The sequence below is a fragment of the Penicillium longicatenatum genome, assembly GCF_028827895.1.
Source record: "Penicillium longicatenatum strain IBT 33135 chromosome Unknown contig_7_segment0_segment0, whole genome shotgun sequence".
NCBI lineage: Eukaryota > Fungi > Ascomycota > Eurotiomycetes > Eurotiales > Aspergillaceae > Penicillium > Penicillium longicatenatum.
The window spans coordinates 2,431,339-2,454,350 of NW_026643124.1; the positions used below are offsets into that span (position 1 = coordinate 2,431,339).

Consider the following 23,012-nt stretch of genomic DNA (forward strand, 5'->3'; position numbering starts at 1 on the left):
GGCAAGTGCGCAAACCCTAGAGCCGGTTCGTTCAGTGTGAGCACGATTGACATAAAACAAGATTTGAGATCGTACGTCAACATGTCCACTACTGTATGACCGTTTTTGGAAGCCTTGGATCAATACAGAGAAATAAGCGGAGTTCGCCCCTTGTTCAGGTGGACTCTCCCAGGTGAATATGAAGCGCATAGAGGTACGTGCCATAGAAACTAGTGTACCAGGCAACCGAAAGTATACAACGACGATCGATGTTTAAAGAAGAAAATCATGATATTAAGTAGCACCTTCTAAACCTTACAGCCTAACACCTCCCATTTTCTGCTGAGTTTTTATTTACCAAGGATGTTTTTTCTCATCTCCTAAAGACTGTAATTTGACAGTGACATCCCATTGAATAGAACAATCTTTCAAGTGAACGACATAGATGGCGAAAATTTTACATTGGAGAATGCGGGCCGCACACTGTCCGCATCCTCTCCGCACGCTCTCCGCACGCTGTCCGCATGCCACATTGAACTAAGCCAATGAAGCTTGTCCTCATGTGGATGCTACGAGAAACTTGGTTCTTGTATGGATGAGGCAATACGCAATTGGCAATGGGGTTAATCGCCAGAGTCAATGATGACGACTGACGAACCAAACAGATAGGATGCATCCTCTATAAAGCCGCAGGGAAGCATGCGATATTTCCAGAAGTCCAAGAAGTTCTTTACACCATTTCATTCTTCTTTTCTTTTCTTCAATTACAAATATGTTCCCAGCCATTCCTAAGACTTGCAAAGCAATTGTCCTTGACGGTCCCAAAGCACCATGGGCATTGCGGGAAGTTCCGGTAGAGCTCAAAGAAGGCGAAATTTTGATCAAATCGCTAGCTTGCGGTGTCTGTCACAGTGTATGTCTTACCACATGTTGATATCCTTGCCCGCATAATATCTTCAAGGCCTTGAGCCTGTTCAGGCTATCTTGATGACCGAAACCCAGGGCTTTGCGAATTTTGATCCTTACTACGCTAAGTTTGGTATCTGGGAAAGACCCGGCCTTTGCGGCATCCATGCGGGCTGCATCCTTTCCGAAAGAGAGGAGTCTTGATAATCACCACGTAAGCAGTCGTACTGGCCGAAATCTTCCACTGTTCCTGCTTTCAGAGCATTATTATCCGGTACCTTGAGGTTGTTCTCGATAAACATGGACACCAACAGAGAATTGCTCCTGCGTGATAATTTCGATTATGACTTTGATAAGTACAGAACATGGTCCAGCGTGATAAGCCACAGCTCTGACCAGGTGACACTGGCTGCAAAATTGACCGCCGCTTATCATAGCCTCGAAAAGGGGCTGACGATCGAACAACCTCGCGCGGAGTTCGGACGGGCGAAGGTTAATTTCATCATCCACGCAATCAAGTCTCTCGAAAAGTAAGGTTACACCGGAATTGCGATTAGTGGAGGACGCGGCACAATTCAAGACTATATCAGATTTCACGACGAGCATGGCATGGTCTTGTCTGCAGACTTTGACGACGAGTTGCGGAAAATCGTTGGCGAAATGAAGTTTACCCCGGTGGGGCGATACCATTGACCAAGAAAGAGGTTCAAGAAGCGACCGCCTTCGACTACACTCGTTTCGTCCAAGCGCGTCACAGTGTGCGCCACTACAATGGTGAAAGCATCTCTCCTGATCAAATAAAGCTGGCTGTTGCCCGAGCTATTCACACCCCCCAAACGGTCAATCGCAAGACTCGGCGTGTCTACGCTGCATATGATCCTGAGCTGCGAGAGGAATTGCTAAGCTACCAGCGCGGGAACATTGGTTTTGGACCCAAACTTGGCGCAGTATTGGTCGTAACTTCCGACCTTCGTGAGTTCGATATCATCGGGGAACGCAACCAGGCTTGGGTCGATGGTGGACTATCCGCCATGTCATTGAATTTTGCACTACACGCCAGCGGCTTGGGCACATGCATGCTGAACTGGTCTACAGAGAAAGAGCAAGATAAGGCCCTACGCTCTGCTTTCGAAATCCCCGAATACGAGATTATCATCACGATGCTGTGCGTCGGTGGGCTTCCTGAATTTCTGCATGTGGCTGCATCACCAGCGCCGGTAGCAGATGACATACTCTCTGTTATCAAATCTCGGAAAATAAAAAAAGAGTAAAGTATCTAACCGCCTTGTGACTCGAAGGCCTGAATTGACACTTAAGCATAACTCATAGCCGCAGCTTTTTATTAGTCTCAAATCAAGCTACTGCGATTCCGTTCTTACTGATGAGGCCGCTGTCGTAGGATCACTAGATTTCATCAAGCAAAGCGCTGGTAACATTCGAAAGTTGGCCTTTCTGGCCGGTATTAATCATTCGTCCCCCGTCGTAGCTGGCCAAACTCGGCTAGCAAAGAACTTTCGAGGAGAAGGCATTGTTATGCCCTTGCTTAATTTCGCAAGCGATGCTTTCCGCTGCCACATGAGCCATGAAAGTAGTGTTATTGTGCTATGCGGTGCAAATATTGATCAGGATGCGATGAAGAGTGTTCTATTTTGATACTCACGTCTTAGGAATGAGGTGAGGGCATATCTAATCAATATTGAAATCTATTGAAGTTCCACAATCAAAGTCTCCGTAATGTTCCTCATAGGAAATGGTAAAATAGGACCAATAGTCGATGTGATATGGTTTTGACTATGTAAACCTTTGTAGTGCCTTGGGTTGCAAAGATGGGAATGTCTATGAGCGATTGATGAGCTGGACAAGGCAAATACCCATAGATTCTACTACCAAGGAGAGCGACGGGGTTTTGAGCAGTACATGGGATGGACCATATGGGGTTAAGGGAATCCTCAAAAGGGACCTTTCGGTGGGATCTAAGCTATAGAAGAGGTTACATTTCCCTGATCTGGAGGGAAGAGATTGCAATTCTGGTATGATGGATATATAATACTACAATTTCACTGATCAAGAAAGATCGAAAGCAATGTACATGAATCGAATGCGATGAAGTCAATCCGTCCCCTTAGGTTGCAGCCTTTTGAGGAGGGTCTCAGGATAGTTGAAGACAAAAGACAGCGTACAGTTGAAACAGGGAATTATTGATCTTTATTGGCATACTGCACGTGGCATACAAGTTCCACTAGTCTCACAGACAAGGCCAGTGCATTTCAATGGGTTGCAGATCTCCAGCCCCTCTGAAATCTTCTAAAATATCGGCTTGCTCGCTCAAGAGCACCCGATCCGTCTGAGACTCGCCAATCTTGGCTAACTTTCTCCATCTGGCGAGATCTTCAGGGTTGCGCTTATCGCCATGTGCTGCTTCGTTCTGGTCCCAGTGTCCCTTTGAAAATGCGAGAAGGGTGGTTATGCGTTTTTGGGGAATGTCGTAGACCAGAGAAACGATGGTGCCGGTCTCCTCAAGCCAGTTGACTTGCCATAACTCTCCTGGGCGAATGCATTGGTAGGTCGCCGCTTGGAAGTTCTTCCGGCCTGCCATAGGACCGTCGTGGATAGCGTAGACAATGCGATCTTCGTTGTAGAACCACATCTCGTATCGCCACTTTTCGGGGTTGCCCTGTGCATCCTGGGCAGCGTAGTCGTAAGTCATGTGGCGGTCTCGAATATCTTCATTGAAGGTCGAGCCCTCGAGAGAAGGGAGGACAGGCATGATGTTTGATTTTAGTTGGCTTGAATGTACTTGAATGTATGAAGAGGTTGAGAAGAGGTTGAGTGAAGAGGAGATTGGACTCTGGCACTTTACTTCTGGGACACGGCCATATTTATATGCTCTGGGTGCACCATCGTTTCGTGGCCTGGGAAAGACCATATGGCAATATGATCGGCACTTGCGGGATCACGATACTATCTCGCCGAACGATTTGAAGAGAATGAGTCGCCGAACCGAGCACTCGGCCCGCGATTATCATTCATGATGCCGATAGTAAAGGTCAGAACTAATATGTACGGAATCTATAAATTACTGTAACATTTTACTGATGTGGGAACCGAGGCTGGCACCTCGGTCTTAGGTTCCTGAACCTGAAACTCTGCTGCGAGATGTCCCAAGTGTTCACGGGCGCTGGACTCGCCGCATTCACTGTCTTTATTATTAAAGTGAATAAGAATCGTGAGCACTATATAAGTCTTCTGACAATCTCAATCATCTATCATAAGAGAATCACAATTAACGAATGTCAACGTCTAGGCTTGAACTGAGGTACCAACTCTAGAACTATTGTATTGACGTACATAACCCGTATGGATAATTCGGCACGGACCTATGAAAAACGTGACACCCAAGTATTTAATTTGGGTTCGAGCTACTATACAGACATACCGGCTAGACGGATCACTAGTGGCTAGAGTGGGGACGGTGATGCTGCATCCGATGGCCGCCACTGCCTTGCTTCTAGGATTTGGACCTGATTTTTGACCTTATTTTTGACCTGGCAGAGTGGTTGAACACTAGAATCACCAAGACAAATAATTAGCCAAGTCAACCCTCTATACTGAAGAGCCGCCCCCAATTTCACTGTAATGGTAAAAGGACAGTTAATTGGCATTTCCGAACGTTGAAGCCATGCAAACAACAGCAATGTGACCTGTACTTCTACACTAGGGAACTGAGATGGGCAATTTTAGACGCAAAATCAGTCCCTTCTGACTAAGCATGCAATGCAGTGGCGGCTATCGGATGCAATGTCGGCAGGACAGTACGGCTCTACAGGAGATAAGGTTTTTCGCATGACGTAAAGATGTATCGAATGTTCCAACAAAGTAAGGAGAGATTTGGACTCCCAAGGTTGAATCCATAATGATTGGTTGCCAAATTAGTTACTCCTATCCAGATATACAAAATCCGTTTCAAGAAGCCCTCATACACCTCTCAAAACAACACCATTCTAACATTAATCATATAACGAGTCGTTCTCACTCACACATTGACCTTATTCTCAGCTCCACCAATACCCACGTATTCCCGAGCCCCATCCTTCCGAACCCCCTGCTTTGAACTAAAGGATTGATTAAGGGTATACTTTTTCACAAACAAGCTGGAGAAAAGTCCCACTCCAGCAACTCCACACATAACAGCCCAAACAGTAGTCAATGACTGCGCATATAACGACTGAATAAGAACCCGTGCAGCACTACCAACGGGCAGGGCCTTAATATACTCCACAAGGCTCGACGCATCCTGCGCATATTTGAGCACCTCAGCCCCAAGTTCTGGATGATTTCCAAACTTTTCCAGGATCCTATTCTGGAAAACAACGCCCCCAACTGCAACGCCAACAGATTGACCAAGCACCCGGAAAAAGGCCGTCATCGTCACGGCGATGGAAAGGAACTCCTTATTCGCGGCTGCTTGGACGGCGAGTTGGACAGATGGGAAGAGCATGCCACAACCAATACCCGCCGCGAGGTTGAGGAAGACCCATTGCGGAATACTACTCGATGCATCGAGGAGGCAGAGAATACCTAGACCCAGTGCTGTGATGGGTCATCCGGCCCATAGAGCCCAGCCATAATCGCCCGTCTTTGAGACCATGAGACTAGTCACGATGGAGATGGGCGCGACGGTGAGACATTCGGGAAAGACGGCCACACCGGCAATGATAGGGCTATAGCCCAGTGAACCTTCATAGTATAGGGGTAGATAGTAGACGATGGCCCAGAGAATGAGGCCGTGGAGGAAGATCCCGAAGTAGCATAGACACATTGTGGCGTTGCTGAAGACACCTGATGGAATGAGGGGCTGGGCTGCAACGTATGCTTCGTAAACACAGAATCCGAGGAGGCCAGCTAGGCCTAGGATAAGCGGAACGAGGGTGTGCCATGAGGACCAGGAGAACATTATGCCGCCCCAAGTGATTGGGATAAGGAATGAGGTGAGAGACGCAACGAAAAGGAAAGAGCCGGAGTAGTCGACTTTAGCTAGTGATTGGCGGATAGAGACGGGGTTTCTTTCGAGTTTCAGTAGGATCGGGATGAGGATAAGACCCAGGCCGCAGAAGGGAAGGTTGAACCAGAGTATCCAGCGCCATGATGCGGAGGATTGAGTGAATACTCCACCGATCAGGGGACCAAATACGGTGCCGACTGCTGATGCTTCGAACTTGATGCTGAACCATTTCCCGCGCTGACGGAGGGGGACTAGGTCTGCGATGAGGATCTCTGTGAGAGCTAGGATGCCTCCGCCTCCGATACCTTGGATGCATCTGGCTGCGATGAGTAGATTGAACCCGTGGGAGATTGCGGCGAGGATCGATCCAATGCTGAAGGTCGATACGGCGAGGAGGAGAATAAGTTTCCGGCCGAAGATGTCGGATGCCAGAGAGAAAATAGGCTAGAATACACAGGATGCGAGAAGGAATGAAGTTCCTGCCCAGAAAGCTTCCGTTGCTGTTCCACCAAGGTCATGGGGGATGGTCTAAGATATTAGTACAATGCATACACAGGTGAGTGATAGGGAGACGATGACATACTGGCAACGAAACGGATATAGATGTAGCATCGACGGCAGTCACAAAGTTCAATAAGCCAATGATGCCAAAGATGCACTTCAATCGCCAATCAGGTCTCCATTTTATCTCTTCTTTTTTTGAGTTCCTCTCGTGCTCCCTTAACGTGACTTGAGAGGATGTTGGCGATAACATATTGGCTGGTGCTTGACGCTCCTACTAGCCTGTGTGAACAAAAACGAAAGACAACCGCACTCCACTCCCTCAAGGTGAAGGGAATACTGCCCAAGTATTTATTCAGAGTCTCAAGCCTCTCGAACATGGTGTGAAAATAGGTGCATCTGCTAAATGCCATCGCCAATCACTTCCCATTTCGGCAGATGGATCTTTGGGCTGAACGGTTGGTCCACCTTTGCCAAAGAAAAAAAGCAAGAGACAACAAACAGTGGAATCAACACGACACAAAAGACAAGCCCAGCTGGACTGTTCCACGTCTTACGTCCTGAAACAACTGGCGTTCAAGGACTTGGTGGGTCCGGCCCTAGGAAACGTGGATATATCCACAGATAGATGCCGATCGGTTCTTTGCCCACGGAAATCATGAGCGCCATGCAGTAGCGCCATTGGTGAAATCAGCACAACATATCAAGCAGGTTCATGTATAGCAAGAACGAGCCCCATTGCGAATTTGCCGGGATAGAACTTATCCGGGAAAAGGCACAACCCTGGCTGGATATTCCATTCGATGTATCGATCCGAGTACGTTGATCGGCGCGGGAATAAGAATAAATGTTTGGCTACTTCAACGTAACGACTCAATACGTAGATTTAACTGAGTTGCAGCACTTCCCCTATACCGCAAAGGCATAGAAGACTGAGAATGACGACAGCGATGGGCCAAAACAGGCGCTCAAGAGCGAGCGAATCAGAGCAGGTTTCACCGTTAAAAGAGCAAAAAAAGAAAAAGAAAACAAAGAGGAAACAAATAGCCGAAGTGAAAGAAAAGATCCGCTCGCTTCATTTGGACAATGTTGGAGTGGAACAGGTACAGCCACCAACTAGCGACTTACTTGGTCTCTCTTGCCGACATGCGTAGACTCAGCCTGAGTCCACCCCTCTGGACAACAAATCCACTAAAAGCGCCTCTTAAACGCCCTCGCGCACCCCGGTCGCTTGAACAAGCAAATATCGGTAATCCCGGGCTGGGCTACATGCACGACCACGTAGCGCTTCCCACGATATAGCCCGAAGCTCATTGTTTCATCTGTGCTTGCGGTATCCTATCCAGTGAAGAGATCCACTATCGCGTGGCTATGTGCTCTAGGGTTTGGAAGGCTTATCTGAGTAAACCTGTGCTGACCTAGGATGGAGGTGTGCGCGTGCCTGATGTAATCGTGGGACTCTGCGGCTCTTCTGACGTGGTTATACATGGTACATATGCAGAGTGACGATCTCGACACTCATGCAAAGCGATACGGGCCTCGAGTATACACTGAACAGTCGATTATTGTAGAAACCCCCCGGATTCCTGCTTCCTTCATTTGAAAATCCAACTAGCAACCAGGAGCTATTTGAACCTGCAGTTCTCCTAAAGGAAACGGTGAACAGACCAATAGAGCAAAGGCTGAAGTGAACAACAAACGTCGACTTCGTCATTGGCGTTAAATTGAATACCAATAACCGAAGTCTGTGAGATCATGTGTGGGTAGTAGCGTGGTCTTTTGTGAGCTGCGTGAAAGGCCCATGAGCCACTTTTTACTGTTTAGCTTCGGTATCTATACTAGATCCCCGCACGACAATGATATCGAAATCCATCCACCTTTGCCAGGGAGTCGAAGTTGGCCTACGTGTTCGTCATTTGAGCATTGAGGCTGGATACTGATGGTGCCAGTGGAGAGCTGACACGGATTGACCGAGTTCAGGTCCGCACTGATGCGCCTCTTGTTTGAGGGTCGTAGATCGATCTACGCAAGCAAAGAGGTACAACGTACGGAATAGGGTACAATTACCTGGGAGAAGAACGGTTTTCTACGTAGCTTGTTGATCAGGTTATCCCGCTACAAGTTAACATTATTTCATCTATTCAATCAATTCACTGGTTCCTTGCATCAGCTCACTATCTGACACTGTCGTGATCAAGGAATATCAAATATCAAACACATTAAGAGGAACCATGATCAGGTCCCCTCAAAGAAAAAAAAAAAAAAAAAAAAAAGGGCACGAAAACCTACCCTCCATAACGCGGATGGGGTCATCGCAAAGCATCTGGAACGAGAAAAGTTGACATGGTCCAGCAGCTGACCATTTGCAGGGCAGAAAAAAAGAACAAGAAGTTAAGCCGGCCATTACAGCAGTGGGAAATGGAAATCAGACGCACGCATGATTGCAAAAAGCACAAAAAGCAGATAAAACAGACCTGGGCAAGCATAATTCAAGTCATATTCGCGTTGGAATACCTTGTATCCCGCCCCGCCAGAACGCCATCCGTTAGATGAAGCCGGGTATATCCAGCACCGTGATGCAACATGTACTGAGAAGGAATAAAAGAAATCGAAGAACAAGACAGGGCATCGCGGTTGTCATGGCACTAGAGTCGCCATCGCCTCGAAGCTTTTTTGAAAGAAATATGGGGGAGAACACACGGAGAACATGCTTTTGAGGAAATGCGACATCGAAATCTTATCTGGCGCCGATTCCAAACATGCCAACCCCATAACTCCCGCCGCGTTCGGACATGGGGGTGGAAACCTTGGAAACATGATCCTATGGCTGATATTAGTTCTAAACCTTGGTTATGAATGATTGTTCCTCCGCGTCGTACCTTCTTCCGTTTCTTTTTCCCGGTTCCCTCGCCGTTGGAGTAGAATCCGGGGTCATCATCGTCATCTGCAAAGCCTTCGCCATAACCAACAAAGCTATTGTCATCGTAGTGTCTCTTACGGCCACGGCTGGGCCGGGCTCGTTCATTTTCGTGCGGCATCGTAGCTGATGCGGTCCCGTAAGCAGTGTGACGTCCTCCCGGAGTGGGTGCAGCCTTTTTGCCCGTATCACCGGAACCCTGGTTCTTGACGGGTTTTTCATGGCCTAACACATCCTCCCAGAAGTCATTGTTGGGTACCGCACCGGGTTCCATATGCATAGCCTTGGTCTGAAGACTGTGAAGCGCCGAGTCAAGGTCAGCCACCTTGATCTGCTTGCCAAACACTTTCTGGTTCTGCCATTCTTCCTCGGGCCACATCGTGAGATGCCGTAAACTGCCGGGTGCTCCGGGCTCTTGTTTTACGGGCTTGTTGCGACCTGCCAACCCTAATCCCTTCAATTTGCCTTCGTAGGACTTTCTCAGCCGATTGATCTTCTCTCCTGTCACGTGGTCCATTCTGGCGACTGAATGCGCAACCGAGCCGAGCCCATAGAGGGAAATGAGATCCAACGAAGGATCTGGTCCAGTCACAATGGGAGCTGTCAAGCCACGAAGAAATACTGTGTTAACAAGTTTGGTTCAAGAGTGCGCTAAAAGACAGTGAAATCACACGACTGCCACGGCGGCAACCGTGATCAAACTCAGGGGATTCTTACAGCTTTTGCAGAGATGGAAAGCCGAAGTGAATTCATTCTGAAGTGAGTCAAGTCCGAGGTTACGGGCATCAAACCGGGGCGCGATTTCTTTATCCACATCCATGGCATCTGTATCTAACGGTTGCTGAACGGGACCGACGGCGAAATCGCGTACACCAGCTTCAGGGCTAGTTTTAGGTGATTGTCGGTCGTGATCGGTTCGTGTGTGTTTTGTGTCCTGCTGTCCCTCCACGTTTTTTGAGTCCTGCATTTCTGGGCTGAAAGATTTGTGATCGGCGTCTTCCGCTGAGCCCGCATTCGCGAGATGACCACTGACGCTGCTTGCCGGGGTAGGAAAAGAGTTTGTCGTGCTCATTGTTGGCTGCTGAGAAACCTGTGTAGACATCGGGGTAGATGAGGGAGGGGATGAGGTGTTTGGGTGGGTAATCGCCTGGTTGGGTGATGCCTGGGTGGATACAAAGTTGGAGACATGGCTTTGATCGCTGACCGACATCAACGGAGGGGATATCGGAGTCTGGGGGATATGTTCCGAGGGGATGGGAAGCTGGTGACTCTCTTTCAGAGACCCAGCGGCGGGTGAAGAGGGCGAAGGAGGACCGGTTGGGAAAGACAAATGGGTGCGATCCGACATGGGAGTCCTACTGGCAAATGAATGCCTGACGCTGTCGTAGAGGGTCGAGGACTCAGAATTCCACGGGCGGGAGTCCGAATCGCGTTCGACAGGAGCGCTGAGCCGTTAAGAGAGGGGGTCGATCGACGGTCGCTCAAGGCGGGCGGACAGGTCGTTCCACAGCCTAGATCATATGCATTCCAGACTGAACAGAGACCTCAAAACCTCACAGGTGATCCGGTGTTGGGTTTGATGGGGATGGAGAGGAGGGCGGATGGGTTCCAGATGCTCTCGAAGACGGCGCTGAGAATGGAGGCAAAACGGGCCTGTCACGTGACGCGGGACTCGGGTCCAAAACCGATCGGGACGTATTCCATAGTTCCGGACTTTTCCATGCATGGTGGATGAGAGGTCAAAACGTTAACATTATATAACAAAGCTCCTTAACTGATTCCCTTCCGTTGAAATTCATCCGTTCGGATATAGTCGTAGAAACCTGGCTTTCAAGGTTTCTACGCTGCTTCTGTAGGTAAGACGTCAAGAACCATGGATTCGAACCTGTCGGGTTTCCTGTCGTCTGATCTAGATCCACTTTGGTGCCCAGGTGGGCTAAATACATGTCGGAAACCAAATTCCACGGGATTTTCTAAGATTAAATTGAAATATAAGGACCAGGTTGATCTAGTGTGACACGAGTATTTAAGCATTTATGGTATATATCAAAGAGACCTTTCAATTCCCAGAAGGGGAGTAAGAGGATTTGAACGTAAGCAAACTGAATACCCCCCAATCCCCATTCTCATTTAGCTCTCACCGAATACTCTGATGGCTGACAGTCAAACTAAATGAATATACCAGCCGGATAGTCGATTCCCTTATGATTGGTAAAACGCATGGGATTCATGGACCAACTGTGCCGAGACATCGGGAATATTTTGTTCCAGCGATGCCATCAGTTCGATCTGCTCCTGCTGGCTGAGGGTGCGCTCACGCCAATTGGGTATCGGGAATGGCTCGTTAAAGTACTGAGAATATTGATCCCCAATGGAGGATGTCCATTGCATGGGATCTACAGTGGCATCGATATAAGTAAGATGACTGGCGGTGGTAGAGGCAAGGGAGAAATTGGGATCCCAGCCCTGAAGGCCGGGAACAACCGACGGTATCGAGTTGTAGGGGGTGTTGGGGTCGATGGAAACGTCGGGATAGAGCGCGTTGGGTGCACAAAAGCTTTCTGATGAATATTGGGGCGGGGGATTGGTGACTGTAGACGATGAGGGCATAGCAAATGCTGGCATTGAGGGCACTCCAATCAATTTCTGCGGATCCCCATAGGCCGGAGGTGTAGACTCTTCGGAGAAAGGTAAAGAAGGGTCGGCTGAATGGCCTCTGGACAAGGTACCAGTTGAGGCATCATCGCTTAACATATGATTGCTTGACCGGTAACCGTGAGAATAATAGGAAGCAGCTGTACTGCTGGAAGGACTGGACATGGCCGGAGGGGTCGTAAGCCCCTGCGAAGAGGTTGGTGTGGGATGATTGGAAGGCGAGTGCACGACGAATGATTCCTCCGTGGTGTATGCCTTTAGGCAAGCTGCGACAAGGCGCTTGTAGAGCAGCAGTGCAGATTGAACGCCAGGCCACCGTTCTGCCGAGTAGACCACAACTTCCAGAGCCATGTCTAAATAGCTTTGGACCTCTTCAATCGGGTGATCTTTCCGAATTTCAGGGTACGAAAGGGTCCAGAGGACAGTGTTGAAAGCCATGAAGAGGGATTGAGTGAAGATCCATGTCAAGTCTACTGAGCCTGTAACCATCTGCTCTTTATGCATAGCAATATTGAAGGTTGATGACTCGTAGCATATTTTTGCCGCATTAATTGATGGTTCCGGGACCTGAGGTGACGGCCGATACATGAGAATGACAATGGTGTTTCTCCTCCCTTGAAACCTGCAAAAACAAGTATTAGCCATGGCCTGAAGACCAAAAACCGGAATACGTACCATTTAACATTCAAACCGCTGCCATCGTCATTTCTCGGGCAAGATGCCATCCACTGATCGATTTTATTTGACATATAAGAGAACCAAGGATCCTGATCATCAACCGGAGTCTCCCTTCGGGTTAGGTAGAGAGCTCGTCGGACTTCTAACTGAAGCAGTCGCATCTTGAAGAAATGGATGGCAAGGCATTTTCCAAGCACCGGCCTTGCCCCCGGGGTAATGCCGTCGGCCGTGATGTACCGATCGTCCACTAATTCGAAGAAGTTAATTTCAATATTGTCATGAGTGATGCTGTAGCAGTTGGGGCGTCCTAAAGAATGGGAAAGGCCAAATTCCATTGATGTGACGATCCAAAAAAGCCTTCGGCGCATATCAATCTCTAGCGAGTTCAGAGCTCGGCCATCGGGGGAGGTTGTGATGGTGGCTTCTTCGGTCAATCCAAGGTCTTGGCATAGCTTCACGGCCGTCCCTACTACCCAATATGCCGCCGTTCGTGTCGGTGTCAGCATAGAGTACTGAGCAATCAAGACCAAGCATTGCAAGGCCCTCAAATCCATTTCCTTGAGTGTTGGTTCTAGAAACGGCAATGCGGCTAAATAATAGCTATCTGCCAAACCAGCATACTCGATGCTCAATTTTTGCAAGCTGATTGCAAAGACCATGCGTAATTGGAAGTTGTGGCACGGGTCGGTAGAGCCATTTAAGACCTCGTCCGCTTCTCGTCTAAAACTTGGTTCATGTAGAGTAGGGAGTAGTGCTTGTGCTGGAAAGAACCAAATAAAAGTTAGTGATCCGAATTACCACGGAGGCCTTTGTTTTCATGCAATGACACCCATGTACCTTTAGCCACGAAAAGATCAATCAATTTGTACGCAAGGCCCTGCAATGGCAAATCGGGTGCCGGAATCGAGCTAATCATGGGATACACTTTCGAAGTCGGCTTCGAGTCTTCCTGCGCAAAAGCGGCCTTAATTTCTTGGGCGGTGAACTCGGGAACGACATCTTTGATGCTTTTCGAGTCGGTATTCTGTTTCGCCATCTCCATGACCAGTCGGGTCATGGCAATGCCACTGGAGGGCCCCAGGTACCGAGGTTCGTCATTCTCCTGAAAGCGGATGCGACCTGCGCCCCGTACCATCAGCTCGGCATCAGCTGCATGCTGGATATCTTTCTCGGCGGCGGCGAGCTCTTTCTCGAGTGCGCGGGCTTTTTCGCGAAGGGAAACGATGTAGGTCCGCGGGATGGTGGTGTCTCGGGTGGAGTCGTAATACACGCACTTGGCATTGCTCCGTTCGCAGGGCGCGCATCGGGGGATGCCAGGGTCACATCTAGATTTCCGCTACGGGTAGTGTGTCAGCACCGGGGATAATCTGTTTCAGATGCTTTTCGGTCTCCATATCTCCATGTTCTCATATTCGTTTCATCGCGGGGAAGATTGAGTTCGGGATGAGGGGTAGCATTGCATCATACCTGGCGACACCTAGTGCACGCGGTGAGTGTGTGAGCGATGCGACCGTCTGGTGGATCAAAGGGCGATTCCGGCGAAAGCTGGCCGGGGGACAGCTGGGAGGTCTGGGTCATGGCTTGGGAGTGGGTTGACCTCCACGACCCGGGACAGCGAGGATCGAAAGAGAGAGGGAAGGTCACATGCGCGAAGGTTGAGATGAATCAAATGAATTGAGACAGTGATTCAAAGCAGTTCCACCAATGCAGATACCCGTGACGAGGTCGACATGGTCCGGTCAGAGGGTTCGGATCCGGGTCTAGCAAGGGGGGGCGGGCCCCATTCAAAACGCCGACATGGACAAGAAAATCGGGTTTAACGGGAAAAATGGGTAAAACTGGGTACCAAAGGGGGTCGAAATGGGGCCTCGGTCCAGATCTGGATCGACGGAGGGGAAGAGAAGAGGAGTTTGGAAGCGACGGGAGAGAACCGTGTATATCACGATAAAGTGGGGGGAGATTAGTAGCTATGATTATGGAATGATTATGTCGTCTAACCAATTTCAAATTCTCCCATTGTGGAAACCGCGGAGCGATGAAACAACCAAACAGCAGTATATCCACTTAAAAACGAGGCTCAGCTGAACGTTACTAAAAAATCGCTGGGTCCAACTGCAAGGCCGTTTAGTTTAGGTCAAGTGTTCCACAATCGTCCACATTTTCGCCCACATACTATCCACAAACTGACGATATTCTCCATTAGTAAATTAACACTGCATAATACTGGGTCATAAGCTGCATGTGCTAAGTATCGGTGTGTAGCACCTAGTATGACCTGGGTAGAGTTGGGCTTCGTGAGCCCAAACCCGGTCGACTCCACGACGGAGCTAGAGGACCGTGGTCCGGCGATCATTTTTAGGGTATTTTCTTGGCCCTATGATTTCATCTTTTCTTTTCTTTCCAACCGTTGTAACGACCTGTGTCTAGCTTAATTGAGATGGCCTGTTCAATCCTGAACCCAATGTTAAATTTTACCAAATATCCTCCTCCGGGGATCACCCGACCCTTGTTTAAGCTTTACAGACATAAGTCAGCGTAATCATACTATCTTCGAGGCATTTCGTCAATTATCAGTACATAGCATAGCAAGAAAAACCACCAAGAGGTTGAATTAGGGTCTTGATCTTCGCTCACACCCCCTCAATTAATTAATCAATCTGATACCTGCGAAACATGCAAACGAAGACGAGTTGACGGGTAGACACCTTATTCGCCTGGTGTCCAGACACCTTCAGCTTTAGGCATCAGTTCCACTAACGTTACGCCCTATGAGCCTAAGCATCGAGGTCATAGGCTACTTACCCCTGTCAAAGGACAACCCCCGCCCCCAGTCCCCATAAGCACGGAAATGGCGGGCGCCTATCATCATCCCCTAAACTGAACGGGCTACACCTTGCCCTCTCGTTTGTATCGCCATCTACGTACATCCACTTCGACTCGCTTGATATATGAAAGCGGGCATTGCTCTTGTTGTGTCAACGTGCAACGCCTTGGTCTCTAAAGCACTGAGGAGATCCATATGGTGTAACCCTCTTTTTCATTCGCCCCTGCAATATTGATCTTGAGTACACCAAAATGGGAATTCTGCTGCTGTTTTTGCTAGGCCTTGTGGCACTGTTTTCTTTCCTGGTCTATCGAATTTGCTTTCACCCTCTCGCTCATATTCCCGGGCCCCCATTAGCCAAGGTCACTTATTTGTATGAGTGGTACTACGACCTGTATCGAAGTGGCCAGTTCACCTTCCAGCTTCGTGCCCTACATGACAAATATGGTATAAGACTTCCCAATCTTGTCCTGTAGGCCATGCTCATGTCCTGTTCTTTCTATAGGGCCCGTCATTCGCATTAACCCCGATGAAATACATATCGACGACCCGGATTTCTTCGACCAGGTCTTTAATCAGACCAACGGCCGCGCAGAAAAGCCTCTGCGCGTCGCGGAAGCATTTGGCCCCTATCCTGCTGTACGAATTTCCTTTGGAAACAGCGCATATAAAGTCTGGACGGCCAAGATCACTAATAGACTCAGACTATTGGCACTCAATCACATGACCTACACCGTCTGCGGCGTAGCGTGTTGAGCCCCTTCTTTTCCAAGAAATCTGTTACCGACCTCGTTCCAGTCATGTGGCACCCCATCGAGATCCTACGAGAGCGTTTGCACCGCGCTGCTCAGACGGGCGAGATGGTCAATATGAAGTATATCTACGCCGCAGTGACACTGGATATCATCAACGCCTATTGCTTCGCACATGAACCCTCCAATGTGCACCAGCCAGACTTTGGCCGCAAAGGATTTGACGATGTAGATAGCTTCCTTGAGGTCAGCCTGTTGAATATCCATATTCCGTGGGTGATGCGGCTCACATATTCGCTTCCGGTAGGGCTATTCTAATCGAGAACGATGGAGACATATAACTAATTCTTTACTAATAGGACAGCGCCAATAAAGTACTAGCCCCCGCATTGGCGGATATTCTAGATTTTCGCCGAGTAAGTCCGTCACATTTGAATTGAAAAAGGAAGACGGAAGACCAATATACATTCCACTCAGGACCTATCCCAACAGGTAGAGGCTATTCGGCGTGGCGAGGATAAATCTTACGAAAAAGCCTCACATCGCACTGTTTTTCACGAATTGCTAGAAAGCAAGCTTCCCCCGAGGAACGAGAAAGAGATAGGTTGCGAGATGAAGCCTTCAGCTTAGTGACAGCAGGCTCCGGGACAACGTAATTCTTCCCACCGTGACTACATCTCCAGGAAACTAACCGATCGCAGAGCATATGTTCTACGTGGAACTGCTTATCACATTGCCGCTAACCCAGCCGTGCGACAAAAGCTGCACGAAGAGCTCGTAGCTGCGATTCCAGACGTACAAAAATTCCCCTCTTTAACTATCCTCGAACAACTTCCCTACCTGACAGCTGTAGTCCAAGAAGGCTTGCGTCTATCTGACCCTGTCACTCATCGAATAAGCCGCCAATTCCCCGATCATGCCCTCGAATGCCGAGGGATCTTCATTCCCGCAAATACTACTATTGGCATGACGGCCATGCTAACACATCTCAACGAATCAATTTACCCGGAGCCTCGTGCCTTCAAGCCTGAGCGGTGGCTAGCTCCCGAAAGCAAGCGACTTGATCGATACTTGGTTCCTTTCAATCGAGGAACACGCTCTTGTCTGGGCATGAACCTGGCTCGTGCCGAGCTGTTTCTCATCCTAGCAGCTGTATTCCGGCAGTTCGATTTTGATATATCTGCGGTGCGACGTGATCGCGATATTGATGTGAGTCGGGATTTTATTCTCGGAGCACAGGCGCGTGATTCGCCAGGTATTCTAGTGACAGTGAAGGAGTGTTAGTATCAATCTGTGATGGTCTTTTATTTTAAGGGGTTCAGTCAGAAAATTCATGACCCATCAATGGTGGAGCATCTGGAGATCCATGTTTGCATTTTTCTTTTGGCAGATCGAAGAGACGAAACAACAAAAGGACTCCCGCGTTTTATACCGAATGGCTACCTTGATTTATGGCCTTCGGACAATTCCAGGCATCGGACTCATGGGATCTAACTACCCTTTCCGCACTCTAAATCATCTATAATCCACGACATCGCGGAACAAAGACTTCGGAAGAATATGTCCCACGCATGGGTAAGGCCACGGATATGTTAACATAGTTATTTGTGTAAACCACGTTTTGTTTGTCTAACATAGCGCCAGACCTGCCTTTATAATTCTAAATAACGGTCAAGATTTTGATAATCTCCACTAAACTCTAATTTTACGTATAGAAGATGAGGCCGAACATGACAGCCTCCGCCAGAGACGGCCGCATTTCCGCCGGGATTCCAGCGCCAAGTCGCACTTTTCTAAACCCGCCAAGAACCCTTAGTCATCTTCCTGAGCTGAGTTATAAACTCATTTAGCCCTTGCAAGTTCTTCCAGTGATTTAGCGCTCCCAAAAGTGTATTTGTTGTGGTGTCAGACCAATACTCGCACTCCTCTTTACCCTCTTCCTTTCACTGACGATGCGAAGGCAGTCTCTATTGCAGCTAACGTGATGACTTTCGGCTCCGTATTTCAAATCGCCCACTTTCATCATATAGTCGACAACAATGGCCGAGTGTTTCATTTCTTCTCTCAACTTCCTCTTGAGTTGAGATTAGCCATTTGGCGTGAATGTCTTCCACGTCGTGTAGTGGAAATAGATTATCACTTTGACGAGGATGACGATGTGCCACCGCCATGTATTTGGGAACATACAACCATGCTTAACTGTCACCCGCCAGTGATTAGTAGGGTATGTTATGAATCTCGTTTGGTCGCTATTCAAGCTGGTCAATATCGAGATTTAAAGGCTCCTGCAGACGCAGAATGGAAGTCCGCGCTGAGACTCGACCGTTCATGGACCGACCCCTCTCGAGATACAATCCACTTAAATTGGATACCTTTCCTGGAGCCTCAATTCTCATACTGCGGCCTTCGAGGAAGTGCGCTCGATTATCTCGCATGGAATGCTTCCCAGGCCCAGGGCGGCTCTTTCATGTTCAACTATCTTGAGAGTAACTTCGATGGAGACGTTCATATAGAGGAGAGGATTGGAGCCCTTCAGAATCTTCGGCATGGAGCCGTGATTATGCGTATTATTGTGGTACATACTACAATAGAGAATGGCGCAAAGGCAGGACTGTTTGGACTGCTTGGTGATGCACCTATTCAGATTGTCGATGTATCCAAAACACAGCGACTGGATGCTTTTTTTGATCTTGCAGAGGCGTGTGAGTCTACGCCAAACTTCGCCACTACCAGACAAGACTTTCAAAGAGGCTCTCCGGAATTATACAAAGCCACCTTAAAGAAGAAGTTCGTCGACACGTTTCAATCTCAAGGTGCTGAAACGCTATCCTCGCTTTATCCCGCCATCATGTTCAGACTTTGCCCAAGTCTTTGCAGCCATCAGTTTGAAGGCTATAAATAGGTCGAAGTCGAAGCCAATGATACCTCTTTAGGGTGTCGTATGCCGGAGACTATTGAATTTTCAGATTCTTCATAGAGTCTCTGATCGCGTTATAAGGTTGGCATAATGTTTACTTAAAATCAGAGCAAGCATCGAAGAGGCCCATGATTTTCATCCGACCTAAAGTTTTTGACATCAACGAAACGTTCATTCATGATCTACAGAAGACTCAACCGGGAAAATATACCTACAGACATACACACAAGAAGGGACCTAGAGACTTAACGTTGGGAAAACACAACGGAGATCCATAGGAATGGGCTAGACGTGGGAAGGTTCAGATTGACCCAAACATCTTTGGAAGGCACGCCTCCTTTCCCGTCTCCTATAGATTATGCCGTTTGGCCTAAGGTAAGAATAATGGTCGAGCAAGCAATTCACAGGTCCGTCTTCTACACTAGACAAACTCACTTTTGATAGCTCAGTCACAGATTGTTGGCTTTAAGGAAGTGTTACAGTGGAAAATGAATTGTTTGGATTACTTTTTCTAGCAGCTCAGGATAATATTTCGATCTAAGATCTGCTCTAGAGCAATGTTTGTCTAGTAACATTAAGAATAAAAAAAATATAGTGAAGACTGGAAAGTAAACACAGATCTTCCAAAACTCATAAAAGAAAACACCGTTCCAGGTGTGTCACAATAGATGCAATATATGCACAAGAAAATGGTGTAGGGTATTCAGAAAGCTCCCAAAACGCTATCCATTGCTGCGTCAAAACAAAAACCACAACAAGACAAGTAGCGACTTATCTAGTTTACAGGTTCTCACCAACGGTGGCAATGACGGAGCCGACAGAGACACCGGTGGCAGAGAGACCGAGGCCAGCAACCAGGGAGGCAACCTCGGGGGAGAGCTCGATGAGGAGAGCGCTGCCGTCCTTGTTGACGACCTTCAGGAGGTTCTCAACGGGGGTGGAGATGTCAACAAGGAGGTCACCAACGTTACCAGCGGTCTTGACAACCTTGCCAACGGGGACACCGACGCCGGGGAGACCAAGACCAGAAACGAGAGCAGCAACCTCGGGGGAGAGCTTGATGAGCAGCTGCTTAGCGTTGGGGCCAGTGACAGTCAGGATCTCCTTAACCTCGGGGGCGAGGTCACCGACGATCTGGTTGCGCTTCTTGAGGGAGGTACCGACGGTAGCGAGGACGGAGCCGACGGGGACACCGACGGTGGGGAGGCCAAGACCGGTGACGAGGCCAGCGACCTCGGGGGAGAGGGAGATGAGGAGAGCACCACCGTCAGCACCGACAACGGTGACGAGGCCGTCAACGTGGGGGCCAAGACCGGTGACAAGATCACCGAGGGAGCTGGCGGAGGCGACGATGGAGCCGAGAGGGACACCAAGGGCACCGAGGCCGAGGGAGGAGACCAGAGCGGTGACCTCGGGGCTCAGCTCAATGAGCAGAGGCTGGAGGTCAGTGCCGGTGATGGTCAGAACGTTGTTCAGCTGGGGGCCGAGGTTCTGGACAATGTGACCATCCTGGACAGCGGGGGTGTTGGAGGTGGCGGCGGAGGAGGAGGGAAGGTTGAGCAGCTTGGTCAGGTCACCCAGGCTGGAGACGACGGGGAGGTTGTCCAGGTTGAGCTCCTTGGTGACATCACCGAGCTTGAGGACATCGGCAAGGCCGTCGAGACCCTGGAGCTTGGTCAGGTCACCAACGATGCTAGTGAGACCGGCAAGGGAACCCAGACCAGAGGCGGGAGTAGGAGCAGCGAGAGCGCTGGAGGCCAGAGCGGCGAGGATAGCAACAAATGAGGTCTTCATGGTGAGAATTAGGGTATAATTTAAAAGAATGACTGAAGTCGGTTTGACTAAGGAATGACTGCTGTAGGAGTGTGAAGAAAGAAGGAAAAGTTAAAGAGCAGATCGCTGTATTTATACAGATTCGATCAGGGATCTATGGGATCCAGATGAAAAATTATCATGTCCCTTTTATCCAGGCGGGTCAGTATCTTGCACTAGGGTCAGCGCCTCAAATTTTGAAATACAAGTATGATTGCCCGTGTGGACCTAGATAGATACGTATCTCCATTGTGTCAAACTTAATACATGAGCATGGCTCCAACATAATCCAGAACAGGATCTAATAGTGGATTCACAGTAATTTCCCTGGATCAACAATGAAAGAGCAGCTGACATCAGGTTTATTTCCAAGTTTTGTCCGTCGGCGACCGATGGTGATGGATTCAGTGCATCATAGTCTAGAGGCCGAATTTGACCTAGCAGCCCTATCAACAACAACCAAACACCACATCGGATCACCAAAAGGACGATTGAACCCTAATCTATTGCTCCAAACTAGGAAATTGATGTGTAGAACAATAGTACTGACCGGAGAACACCGGAAATCCGCAGTGCAGGAAGAGCATTTCCCCAAATTAAGATCTGCAGGTACCCTTTCAGGTGGATAGGGGTCTAAAGCCTATTCCGCCATTATGCACTGTGGCTGGCTAGTCTGAGCTTATATGGGCCATGTGGCCGAATACCTCCGCGCTACATTCAATAATGCTGCAGATCTTCAGCTTCCAGTAGAACGCATTTCCCTGAGCCGTTCACCCGGAAATCTGACTGTTAAACTTCGCAAATTTGAGTCAGGGTAAAAGTGGAGAACGTCATGCAAGACAGGGAAATCTGCCAATGCATACCAACCAAAGAGTGGTTTTTATACTCTCCTATATGATATAGATACAGGATATACAGATAAGAAAAAAAAAAAAGGTCCCTGCGCCCTCCAAAACAAACTGCCGGACTCCTTTGGCTAAGGTTTTTCAATAAAGACAAATAAGCGTAGAGAGAAGCTTGAACCAATAGAAAGCTCCTAATCTCACCAATAGAGCCCCTTAGTGGGCCTGCCAGAGGACCCATTAACCCATTTTGGCTAGCTAGATCTTGGTTAGAGTTCAGAAAACTCCGGAAACCCTAATCATGACTTCCCGGATCGCATTCTGCCTTCCCTCAATGGGGGCGACCCCTAACGTGGGCTTCTGGAACACGTTCTTATTGGCAGATCAGGGCGGCTTTGGCAGGGAACACAGAGAATGGAGTTTTTTTTTCGCCTTATTATTCCCATCTTGGCAGTCTAAACAAGCCACCGTCGGCAGATGACTTTGACGATCGATGGAGTGTGCCACCTGCATCATCGGGCCAAGGGTACATACAATCCCAGATTTTTGTTTTGATCCACCTACTTTCAGACATAGCCCCTCAATAGCGTGGACGTTGTGCTCGCAGTTCAAACGTCCAACAATTCCACGCACAGCCGTTTCAATAGTTAATCCTGTCACAACGGCACCTGGAAGCAATCGAATTTTCCATTCACCCTAAACTAGCTGCAAAATCTTCTCCACGTCTTCGCCACAACTCCGGAGATTCCCCGCTAGCGCTATTGCAGCACCCTGATCTAAAGCGACAATCCTAATTTCCTTGAACCCTGAGATCCATACATGAGCCAATGTTTACTTATAATACTAATCAGGTAATTTAGCTTACCGCGAGCCAGAACCAAAATCTGGATCGCGATGACGATTGAGTTTGGCTAGTTGCCGCGCTCACCTTGGTTCTCTCCCAACAAGAGCGTCGAAAAGGCTCACGATGCCTGATCTGATCGCCATCGGCCCACATATCCGCTCATTTCCACGGCCCAGAGGTTCTATGGCTGATGTTTGGGTCAGGTACGAACCCATCCTTCCGTGAGCGATCCTAGCTCGAGGGACTTGTAGCTGTTCCATGGATTGGAGGGGGACCTTGGCTCACGCCATCGTATATGATGCTTGGTATGAAGTACCCGTAGGATTGAATATTGTCAACAATGAGTAGAATTCAATACACGAATCCCAGATTGTAAGTAGTAC

The 23,012-nt window shown here is 48.7% G+C and overlaps 9 protein-coding genes across 9 annotated transcripts; 4 read left to right on the plus strand and 5 right to left on the minus strand.

The window, feature by feature from the left end:
- Nucleotides 1-751: 751 nt before the first annotated feature.
- On the plus strand, nucleotides 752-1,089 carry N7484_011171 (alcohol dehydrogenase; the record flags this gene model as incomplete). Its single annotated transcript, XM_057121558.1, has 2 exons — nucleotides 752-892; nucleotides 958-1,089. The coding sequence occupies 2 exons, from the start codon at nucleotides 752-754 to the stop codon at nucleotides 1,087-1,089; spliced, it is 273 nt and encodes a 90-aa protein (XP_056967312.1).
- A 96-nt stretch (nucleotides 1,090-1,185) lies between these two features.
- Nucleotides 1,186-2,156, plus strand: N7484_011172 (nitroreductase family protein; the record flags this gene model as incomplete). The annotated part of the gene is made up of 3 exons (XM_057121559.1): nucleotides 1,186-1,415; nucleotides 1,476-1,560; nucleotides 1,584-2,156. The coding sequence occupies 3 exons, from the start codon at nucleotides 1,186-1,188 to the stop codon at nucleotides 2,154-2,156; spliced, it is 888 nt and encodes a 295-aa protein (XP_056967313.1).
- A 974-nt stretch (nucleotides 2,157-3,130) lies between these two features.
- Nucleotides 3,131-3,652, minus strand: N7484_011173 (uncharacterized protein; the record flags this gene model as incomplete). Its single annotated transcript, XM_057121560.1, has 1 exon — nucleotides 3,131-3,652. One exon carries the CDS (start codon nucleotides 3,650-3,652, stop codon nucleotides 3,131-3,133), a length of 522 nt encoding a protein of 173 aa, XP_056967314.1.
- A 1,266-nt stretch (nucleotides 3,653-4,918) lies between these two features.
- N7484_011174 (uncharacterized protein) lies at nucleotides 4,919-6,641 on the minus strand (the record flags this gene model as incomplete). Its single annotated transcript, XM_057121561.1, has 3 exons — nucleotides 4,919-5,475; nucleotides 5,539-6,331; nucleotides 6,471-6,641. 3 exons carry the CDS (start codon nucleotides 6,639-6,641, stop codon nucleotides 4,919-4,921), a joined length of 1,521 nt encoding a protein of 506 aa, XP_056967315.1.
- A 2,484-nt stretch (nucleotides 6,642-9,125) lies between these two features.
- On the minus strand, nucleotides 9,126-10,653 carry N7484_011175 (uncharacterized protein; the record flags this gene model as incomplete). Its single annotated transcript, XM_057121562.1, has 3 exons — nucleotides 9,126-9,209; nucleotides 9,268-9,905; nucleotides 10,023-10,653. The coding sequence occupies 3 exons, from the start codon at nucleotides 10,651-10,653 to the stop codon at nucleotides 9,126-9,128; spliced, it is 1,353 nt and encodes a 450-aa protein (XP_056967316.1).
- Nucleotides 10,654-11,507: 854 nt separating this feature from the next.
- N7484_011176 (uncharacterized protein) lies at nucleotides 11,508-14,216 on the minus strand (the record flags this gene model as incomplete). The annotated part of the gene is made up of 4 exons (XM_057121563.1): nucleotides 11,508-12,582; nucleotides 12,636-13,398; nucleotides 13,476-13,974; nucleotides 14,106-14,216. The coding sequence occupies 4 exons, from the start codon at nucleotides 14,214-14,216 to the stop codon at nucleotides 11,508-11,510; spliced, it is 2,448 nt and encodes an 815-aa protein (XP_056967317.1).
- A 1,497-nt stretch (nucleotides 14,217-15,713) lies between these two features.
- Nucleotides 15,714-17,498, plus strand: N7484_011177 (cytochrome P450; the record flags this gene model as incomplete). Its single annotated transcript, XM_057121564.1, has 7 exons — nucleotides 15,714-15,909; nucleotides 15,968-16,134; nucleotides 16,161-16,517; nucleotides 16,574-16,630; nucleotides 16,692-16,763; nucleotides 16,787-16,866; nucleotides 16,898-17,498. The coding sequence occupies 7 exons, from the start codon at nucleotides 15,714-15,716 to the stop codon at nucleotides 17,496-17,498; spliced, it is 1,530 nt and encodes a 509-aa protein (XP_056967318.1).
- Nucleotides 17,499-18,405: 907 nt separating this feature from the next.
- On the plus strand, nucleotides 18,406-19,116 carry N7484_011178 (uncharacterized protein; the record flags this gene model as incomplete). The annotated part of the gene is made up of 2 exons (XM_057121565.1): nucleotides 18,406-18,438; nucleotides 18,496-19,116. 2 exons carry the CDS (start codon nucleotides 18,406-18,408, stop codon nucleotides 19,114-19,116), a joined length of 654 nt encoding a protein of 217 aa, XP_056967319.1.
- Nucleotides 19,117-19,911: 795 nt separating this feature from the next.
- Nucleotides 19,912-20,925, minus strand: N7484_011179 (uncharacterized protein; the record flags this gene model as incomplete). Its single annotated transcript, XM_057121566.1, has 1 exon — nucleotides 19,912-20,925. One exon carries the CDS (start codon nucleotides 20,923-20,925, stop codon nucleotides 19,912-19,914), a length of 1,014 nt encoding a protein of 337 aa, XP_056967320.1.
- Nucleotides 20,926-23,012: the final 2,087 nt, after the last annotated feature.